The sequence below is a fragment of the Etheostoma spectabile genome, chromosome 14 (assembly GCF_008692095.1).
Source record: "Etheostoma spectabile isolate EspeVRDwgs_2016 chromosome 14, UIUC_Espe_1.0, whole genome shotgun sequence".
Lineage (NCBI taxonomy): Eukaryota > Metazoa > Chordata > Actinopteri > Perciformes > Percidae > Etheostoma > Etheostoma spectabile.
The window spans coordinates 24,489,070-24,498,993 of NC_045746.1; the positions used below are offsets into that span (position 1 = coordinate 24,489,070).

A 9,924-nucleotide genomic window follows, 5' to 3' on the forward strand; every position below is an offset into this window, starting at 1 on the left:
AGACTGGAATATGTCAACTTTTACTCAATACTATTTCAAAAACACATCAATTTGTTTTACAAATGCTATAAAATTGAACAAGACGCCCCGAAATTAATGAAAGTAGAGACTTGTACTTGCCAAAGAGCGTTGTGTGGATTCAATCATGTTATTTTGGGTAATTGGTTTGTTAAAAAGAACATTGATATGGGAAAGTGGGTCAATTTGACCCGAGGACAACATGAGGCTTAAACAGGGGCAAGTGGCACAGAAATCTGTGTTTTCATTCATTCCTGTAGATACCGGTTGTATAGGAATACGGCACCGTGTTTTGCTACCAAACCCTAATTTAGTGCAGTTAAAACAAGTATAAATGTTCCAACAAAGTGTTTTTTAACCACGCTAGCTGTCTAGTCTCTCGGGAGATCCACCACTTTCAGTCCAGACTGAAATAACTATTGAAATAACGAGATATGAGATGGATTGCCATGAAATTCATTACAGACGTTCATGGTGCCCAGAGGATGGATCCTACTGACTTCATGTTATCGGCCTATATTAGGCATTTCCCAATCTATCGGTATCGGCATTTATAATGGCCGATTACTTTAATTTTAAATTAAAATTTATCACAATCATTTATTTGTCAATATAAATTAAATTAAATATATTTAAAACGGACTGTCAACCATGTTATGAGTGATGGCGTTGCATAGTCTGTCCACAGAGGACGCTCTACAACGTCCCTTTTAGTGATGGCGTTGTATAGTCTGTCCACCAAGGACGCTCTACAACGTCCCGTTAGTGATGGCGTTGTATGTCTGTCCACCAGAGGACGCTTTACAACGTCCCCGTTAGTGATGGCGTTGCATAGTCTTCCACCAGAGGACGCTCTACAACGTCCCCGTTAGTGTTGGCGTTGCATAGTCGTCCACCAGAGGACGCTCTAAACGTCCCGTTAGTGATGGCGTTGCATAGTCTGTCCACCAGAGGACGCTCTCAACGTCCCGTTAGTGATGGGTTGCATAGTCGGTCCACCAGAGGACCTCTACCGTCCCTGTAGTGATGGCTTGCATAGTCTGTCCACCAGAGGACGCTCACAACGTCCTGTTAGTGATGCGTTGTATAGTCTGTCCACCAGGACGCTCTACACGTCCCTGTTGTGATGGCGTTGCTAGTCTTCCACCAGAGGACGCTCTACACTCCCTGTTAGTGATGGCGTTGCATAGTCGGTCCACCAGAGGACGCTCTACAACGTCCCTGTTAGTGATGGCTTTGCTAGTCTGTCCACCAGAGGACGCTCTCAACGTCCCTGTTAGTGATGGCGTTGCATAGTCTGTCCACAGAGGACGCTCTACAACGTCCCTGTTAGTGATGGTGTTGCATAGTCTGTCCACCAGAGGACGCTCTACAACGTCCCTGTTAGTGATGCGTTGCATAGTCTGTCACCAGAGGACGCTCTACAACGTCCCTGTTAGTGATGGCGTTGCATAGTCTGTCCACCAGAGGACGCTCTACAACGTCCCTGTTAGTGATGGCGTTGCATAGTCTGTCCACCAGAGGACGCTCTACAACGTCCCTGTTAGTGATGCGTTGCATAGTCTGTCCACCAGAGGACGCTCTACAACGTCCCTGTTAGTGATGGTGTTGCATAGTCTGTCCACCAGAGGACGCTCTACAACGTCCCTTTTAGTGATGGCGTTGCATAGTCTGTCCACCAGAGGACGCTCTACACGTCCCTGTTGATGGTGTTGCATAGTCTGTCCACAGAGGACGCTCTACAACGTCCCTGTTAGTGATGGCGTTGCATAGTCTGTCCACCAGAGGACGCTCTACAACGTCCCTGTTAGTGATGGCGTTGCATAGTCTGCACCCGAGGACGCTCTACAACGCCCTGTTAGTGATGGCGTTGCCAAGTCCTGCCACCAAGAGGACGCTCTACAACGCCCCTGTAGGCAAAACTGATTTATTTTTTGTTAATGTGTTTTTGTTCAAAAGACTTTAATTTTCATAGCTTAACTTTGTATTTTTATACATTTTATTTATCAGAACTTTAAAATATTTTGATGTTCCTCTGTTCTGTTGTGACAATAAAACAAATTATTACCAAATTATTTTAGTGAGAACTCATAACTAATGTTAGGGAAGTCTGTTTATGTTTTGTAACACGTTTCTGGATTAATTTTAAAATATATATATATCGGCATATCAGAGTTTTAAATAACCAAATACTCGTATTGTATCGTCCTTAAAAATTCATAGTCCCCTGTTTCCGAGTCTGAATTGTCTCCCTGAGCTCCTGTGTTTTACTTTTTCAAATCCCTCTCCACCTGCTAGCCTCCCTCTCTGCAGATCTAGATTACACAGAAGAGTTATGTTTGTGGAAGAAAACAACTCGAGGGCTGCCGTGGGATCAGTGCTCAACGGGAGCAACACTTAATCAAAAATGAATTCTGCTACTGATGCCATGGCCATGAAGTGTCAACACTGGGCTTAAAATATGTGCAATATTTTAAAGTTTCATAGAAATCACTTCTAATGTGTTTATTCTCACTAGGCAGGAGACAGGGAAAGAGCTGCAGGTTATTGACGTCTTGCTCTTTCACTTGTAAGCTACAGCTGGCAGTAATGTTAATAAATACACCTTATAAATGTGTATACAATAAAATAACTGCTGGTGTATGTCAGCCTTTCAACCCTTGTATAGGACGAAAACACTAAACACACTAAAGAAAAGAAAGCAGCAGCAGCCAATGGTGGAAAAACAATAAGATGGATGTCTGTGTTTTTGTATTTCTCTCTCTCTCCCCAGGGTCTACAGCTGAGAAGTGATACATGGCTCAGTAATATTCGGAGCCCCGGGGAGAGCGGCTCTGTGGCCTTGGTAAGAGACTATCAACACACACACACACCCACACACACACACACACACACACACATACACACACCTTCACAGCCAGAGTGCAGACATACAGGAGTATACATAGGTTTGGGTAATATAAGCTTCTGTAGGTTGGTGTATCTGCATTTCTTTCATTTTCTCGCCAGATTAATATTTTTCTTAGTTTCAAAATCTCTGAAAAAGCAGTTTATAGATAAATTGTAGTCATAAAGTAATAAGACAGTGACATTTGTTGTGTCTCCTCTGTACTGCAGCACATTGTATTTAACATAAAACAAAGAGGGTGAAGTGCTGACTTTCATCTTTAAGTTGATGGTATTCACATTTACGTCAGGTAACAGTGAAGGAACTGTCGCCCTTTTTAGCCCCAACTCTCCTGGGCCAAAAGTAATTACACACCCTTCCATGCACTGTCTTTACCTGCTCATCGCTCCTCAGCCTTTCCCTGCTCTCATTGGGTGAGACACAGGCTAAACCCTGGACAGTTATGACAGGCCTGACACATGCAGACACACAACCATTAACACCTCGGCTAATTTAGAGTCCCTAACTTTTTTCAAACCCAGGAACTTCCTGCTGTGAGGCAGGAGAGCTAAGATATTAACATAATTTCCATTTTTGGACAAATTAAGATCTAATTTGTCTACATAGTATATACGCAGACACACGGGCCTTCACACATACTGTCTGTGGAAAAATACACTCTCCACACATGAATCATTGATCCTTTTTCAATGTTTAGATCTGGGCGTCCTGTCTTTTAGGCCGAGGCCTGGGCGTCTCACAGCAGGAAGCACTTCTGGGTGAGTAACAGCGCTTCTTTTTTTTCCACCTCTAAAAGATTTGAGGAGACAAGAAATGACACTTTCACACACGGCCATTTCTGTCTGGTGACTGGACAGATGTAAGAGGAGAACTGAGGACACCGGGAGTGGTGTCTTTTGTATTCTGTCACAGTGGCTTTCCGCAAAATGGGAAAATAGATTGCAGCAACGATGGAGGCATTAAAAATACAAAAAGATAATAGCATTTTACCTGATCTCCATCTTTCTGTACCGGCACCGCATCCACTGCTGGAGAGACAGAGAGAGAGAGAGAGAGAGAGAAAACAGAGAGGTGAATTCAAGATAATGTCATTATCACAGGTGCTTAAGTAGCTACAGGTTTCAGACCATGGCAGAAAAAACAGATGCAAGAAGACACAAAATATCAGTCCAGAGTGCACAATTGCTTTGTCTCAGCCATCCACGAGAGGAGAGGGCGAGCGAGGGAAGGAGAAACGGGAAGAGGAGTGAACGAGGGACACTGACAGAGAGAGGGAGAAGGAGATAACAGTATGTCAGACTGATGCAGCCTTCAACACGCTTGCTGAGGGGAAAAAGACAACTCTGTCCACTATTTCTCTGTCACACACACTCGGACACAAACACACCGTGCTAAAATTAGATTCATTATCCACGCCAGGCTTTGGCACACGGAGGGCACAACCAGTGTAAGTCATGAAGGCCAGAGATGATTCTGAAATATTTGAGGGTGAGGAAAAGGGTAAGTCACTCTGTTAGTCATTAACATGTCATAATAGACTAAGAGAGTAAAGTAATAGAGTGCCAGTTTAATAATGTAGTGATAAAAAAAGAAAACAGGCCGTCTACCAGCCAGAACCTGAAGATTTTTTTTTTATGATGACTGACTTAACCCTCTCCTTATTTTACATGTTGACTGTGAGTCTGACGTTCGAAGTAAATGAGGTTATTCAGTGCAGCCTGTGAAAGCACATGTTATATTAATAATAATAAAACTTTATTTGGATAGCACCTTTACAATTAGTTTAGAAAAGGGCTTTGACAGTAGAAACAAAAGCACATACACATAATAATACACATAAACACAGATACATGTAATTGTAATCGTGAACATAGAAGACGTCGTCCGGCGGAGTGTCGGTATCTCCACCTACCTATGTATGTAGCCACGGTTGTTAATTTAACACAGAAGCATAAGTCTGCCTTTTTTGTATCTGCTCGGGCAGGTCGTTCCAAAGCCGAAGTGCCCTGATGTTGAAGGCAAGATCCCCTCTGGTGTTGAGCCTTGTCTTTAGAACAGTTGTATCTATTGTTTCATTTAGGATTTTTTTAGCAGTGGGGGCAGGTCTGTCCAAACAGCAGCAACAATACTATTTCTCATTCTATTTTATAGTACAACTGGTATTCCTAACAAATTGGGCCTAAGACTAATACCATATCATTGTACAAATGTACTTAACTTACATCTAGTCTTATGTCAGGGGTCATGAGGGCCAGAAAACAACCAGCATCATCATCAAGAATGAATACGTGAACATAAACACGGCGCCATTCACAGTCATTTTGGCCAATTTTGACACCCTCTAATAATTAGAAATTAGTAATTTCTTCACAGTTGAATTACTAAATTGTTCTTTGAAATTGCTTAATTAGTTCTCTTTACAACAAATGCTACAGTTATTGTAGCAGTAGGAACGGAAGAATCACGTTGTTACCTGTCTTTTAATGCAGAGGTACAATTACGTAATCACAGTAATGTCCCTTTGTCCTTGTCCCTTGGGTCCCTCGTTCTCGTAGAGTTTCGATGCTACATTGGATGTTGTTTCTCTCTTCCTTGTTTACTTTTTGCTGGCCAGCGTTGGCTGCTGGTGCAGACATGCTGGTGTGTAATGCAGTGCAAAGTAAAGAGTCAATGTTGTCGAGGACAAAGTAAATGGGTTGCCTGAGTCTAACACAGTTTCAGTTTGATTTCAGACTGAGATACGTAGAAATACTTTTTGTTTTAGCACAACTTTCTGTTATCTTTGACATCCTTTACATGTATTTCGTGGGACAACAGATAGAAGTCAGACAGACAGAGAAAGACAGTTTTGTCCCTGAAACTTGCCAGGCCACGTACTTTTAAGTGTGCATTTTTCAAATGTGAAGACATTATTTCTGGCACAACGCTCACAATGACTGGCTCTTTTACTATAGATGGTGTAGACAGATGGATCATTCTACTCAGTCTGCAGAAAAATGACCCTAGGGTTTAAAGTGGTGTGTGTTAGCGGCGGAGAGATAACGAGTCGGCGTCAGTGGTGCCTCAGACAGTAAAGCGTTTGGATTTTGAGTCTAAGGTCAGTGGTTGGATTCTCAAACCAAGAAGGTAAAGTTGGAAGAGGAAGTGAAGTAGAAGCAACCAAAGATCAAGAGGTTGGAAAATTCAAGAATGAGTATGTTTATGTGGACATTTGTAATCCATTTAGGGAGAATCCTGTTTCTGTTTGTACATGTAAGCATCAAACCCAGATGAGTCCTTGTCATTGGTTTGGTAAACATGAATATGTGAGCTGGTCTATTAACAAAAATCAGGAATACTTTAGTTCATGATGACATAAGCACATCACAAAAAGAGTAGCAGTAAAAGTCAGAAAAAAACTAATTGTATGACTAATGATATACAGTATAAAAAATGAAGTTATTGCTTGACTTACCCTAAAATCTTGGCTCTAAATAAATGTAAAACGTCTTGGTGAATTTACTTAATATTGTCTGCAAGTGCGAGAGCAAGCCATACATTTCTGGTTTAATTGAATTGGCTTTGACTTTCTGTATTTTTGATTCTTCTGCTTGGGTTTGAGCCTCTTATTGGTTGTTATAATCATCAGCATTTAGCATTGAAAGTGAAAGTCTAATGACTAAGTCTAATGTTGTGTGTAGAAAAGATTGTTTGAGCATTGCTTGTCATGCTTATGTTCCATTGCTGGCAGAATACAGCGTTAAACTACAATAAATATACAAAAATGGGTTCATTCTCAACCGTTTTTGATCACTAAGACTGGGGCTCCACGATAAGAGGAACATTTCTAACTGAGTTGCCGATTGCAAAATGACTCACGACATTGGAGGAAATTCTCATTTTTGTGTCATTATTCTCATTTTTATTGAAAAATATTAAAATTAAAAGAATTTAAAATTAATATAGTGGGATTTTTGCGAGGCTCTGTACCAAAATACGTTGTTTCTTTAGTCTGTAGGATACGATTTGTAAGCCGGGATGTGTCTGTAGCACCACAATGCTTAATTCAGAGTGGTTTGACACATTGCCTTTAACAAATATTGTGCTGCCCTGCGATTTGGATATTGCACTAATCCATTTTCCAATTTCAATCAAATCCCGATTAATTGTGCAGCCCTAATTAAGACGTTCCAGTGGTGACCGACCCAGTACAGGCAGCAGACACTGATCAGAAACTATGAGAAGTTTAATCAGAGATATACAGTATGAAGAAGTCTTGTCTCCCACTCTGTCTGCAGCTGTCCTTGTTGCTCCTGCTATGATTCATACACTTTGGGAGGGTTCTCCTCTGCTGTGGTTCACCTGGTCGTCCTGTGGGCCCTGAAGGTTATAAAAGCTCGCCCATTAGCTCATTTTCTGTCTCGCTTCCAGCTGGCATCCACCGTGTATGCTTTCCCGTTTTGACTTGGCAGCAGTCAACATCTAACACAGCGTCTGTTTTTTGGGATTATTGGGTGTGTTGTTTAGTTATCAAATGTCCACATCTTCAAATTACTTGTTTGGAATGACCTCTATCAATTTATAATGCCACAAAACAGGAAAAAAAACAGCAAATGCTCACATTTGAGAATCTCCAACCAGCAAATCTTTGCCATTTTGTTTCTCCATTAACAATTTGAACAGTAGATAGATTGTCATTATTCATTTTGGACTAATGTCAGCCCTACATTTACTGCTCTCTCTGCTAAATTTGGCTCATTGTTACACTTAGGTATTTACTTTTGTTTAATTGTTTCTCCTTTGTGTTAACGTCTCTCAACTAGTTTGTGACATTGTGTTCCATGTGATGATCCTATCCCAAATATCAACAAAAACAAGATATGACGCATAACCAGGACAGCAGCGTGCATGTAAACGTCCTCCGTCTTCTCACGTTTTTGGGAATCACCATCTTTTATCACATCATTAGAGAATCTCTGTCACGTATAACGCTGCCCGGCTAAAATTAGATTAATTATCCACACAAGGGGGCATGACCTGTATGAGTCAGCAAGGCCTAGGGTGTTAAAGGGTATTAGATTTAAGTGGCGATGGCAGGAGAGGCCTCCCCGTTCTTAACACAAATTATAACCTACAGTACGTCTCTAATATCTCGTGGTAAGAACTGTGATAAAACCCTGCTTTTATTCCTCACAGTGCTTTTGGATCCAAAACAGTGCAGGAGACACTAAAACACTTAAAGTCAAGTGTTTTTGAAATTACTCCAACTTCAGCTGCAAATTACACGAGTCAAGATGATGGTGCTTTTGTAGAAAATTGCTTAAGTTGTTGAATATCACTCCAAGATTGTTTCAAGAGGGAATAATGTTGAGCTTTCTTCACTCATCATTGTGGACTGAATGCATGGGAAATGAAATACAATAGAAATGTATTTGAATATATTTATAAGTCGCTAAGAGAGTCAGAAAAGTCGCCAAATTGGCAATACTGTCCACAATGTGACTGCTGCAGTTAATTTTGACCCTTCAAATAACAATAATAATATTTGTATGTACATATGTGTGTGTGTGTGTGTATATATATATATATATATGTGTGTGTTTGAAATAAGTCCTACTTCTGCTACATATAAGCAAAGTCAATATGAGGGTGCTTATGTTGAAAAATTGCCTAAGTTGTTGATTGTTTCAAGAGGGAAAATTCTTGATGTTTCTCCACTTTCATCATTGTTCAAAGCTTAAAAAAACCCTCCTTTAGCCCACCACCTTCTTTCATGTCCCTTTTGATGAAAGGCTGAGTGAAGTGGATTTAGCAGCTGAAATCAATAGCCTGGACTCACTTATCGGTCTTCTTTGCACCAAGAGGCGATATTTCTTACGTATTGTATTCTCAACATATAGGCTCGACATCCTCATCGATGCTGTCCCCATCGATCCGGTTCTCTCTGCCAGGTCCCTGCCACTCGTCAGCGCCTAAAAATACCTCAGCCTTCATACTCCCTTCAATGGAGACTGAAGCCTTCCATCCAAATCAATATCAATAAACCCCTCTAGGCAAAGGGTGTGGGTGGAGGGGAGGGGGAGTCATCACTCTTCAGTGGTAGAAGATACAGTTGGGAGATGTTCTACTTTATCTCAAGGGACTAGAAATGACAGCTCTGTACCAAAAGTCGATCCAAGCAATCGATTTGTTTAGTAGAAGAACCAAGTGTTGAGCTAAAAGGCTTGATTCCAAAATGCTTTGTATCCATTTGGAAAGAAGAAATACTTATAATATATCTCTCAAATGTCTAAAAATTGTCTAAACCGAAAAAATAAATACACTAACTGCTGTGTAAAAACAATTAATGAACATCAAAATTGATATATCTGGCCATTGTGACACATAGTGGAATGGATTGTAATGCTTTTTGTTGGGTTTTCATGAATCTATTTTTTTTTTATAAACAACATTGCTGTAGTTTTTTTCTGGTGAGGGCAGCCTCTAAAACCCAAAGATGAAACCAACACATTCAGACTTGATTCCCACAGATTGTCTATGAACACACTAAAAGGGAAAGGGTGTTTACACAGCGGGGGAAATCAAAACAGAAAATGTCTACTAAATGTAGTTTAAAAATGACGGACTGGCAATGTATGACGGTGTAAGAGTATCACATGAAGGAGGTCCTCCTCCTTTCAAACTGTTTAGTATTATAATCTTCGCTGAAGATGATATAATCAGAGTTAATCAAAAGTTGTCCCATTTGTCTGGTGATTCCTGAACACTTGATGTGACCATCAGCCCCAAATTAATAGTTGCCTACATGCATAATGCACATACACGTTTCATAACACTTTTTTCAGGCCTGACCCATTACTTTGGGTGAAGGACAAGGTTATTTATTTATAGTTTTGCATTATGTAATATGAGTTATTTGTCAGGGGAAAGATGTGTAATAATAACTCAACATCATCATACAATTTTAGAAACGTTAAATGTATTAACAATGTATTCAACAATAACACCAGTACATACAA

The 9,924-nt window shown here is 40.5% G+C and overlaps 1 protein-coding gene and 1 long non-coding RNA gene across 10 annotated transcripts in view; one reads left to right on the plus strand and one right to left on the minus strand.

Moving 5' to 3' along the window:
• LOC116701614 (uncharacterized) overlaps window positions 1-9,924 on the minus strand; it is a 59,948-nt gene that overhangs the window by 25,678 nt on the left and 24,346 nt on the right. For 6 of the 9 annotated variants that reach the window (XR_004334972.1, XM_032535409.1, XM_032535401.1 and 3 more), the window contains exon 2: window positions 3,917-3,954. Coding sequence is in view for 7 of the 9 variants with exons in the window: in XM_032535409.1 (XP_032391300.1) it covers window positions 3,917-3,954 (38 nt within the window). In the remaining 2 variants the exon portion in view is untranslated. The remainder of the gene's footprint in view (window positions 1-3,916; window positions 3,955-9,924) is intronic. The other 3 variants (XM_032535399.1, XM_032535408.1, XM_032535406.1) reach the window with 1 other exon arrangement.
• The window catches only part of LOC116701615 (uncharacterized), a 44,467-nt gene that overhangs the window by 930 nt on the left and 33,613 nt on the right, over window positions 1-9,924 (plus strand). Inside the window, exon 2 of the long non-coding RNA XR_004334973.1 lies at window positions 4,470-4,472. This is a non-coding gene — a long non-coding RNA (uncharacterized LOC116701615). The remainder of the gene's footprint in view (window positions 1-4,469; window positions 4,473-9,924) is intronic.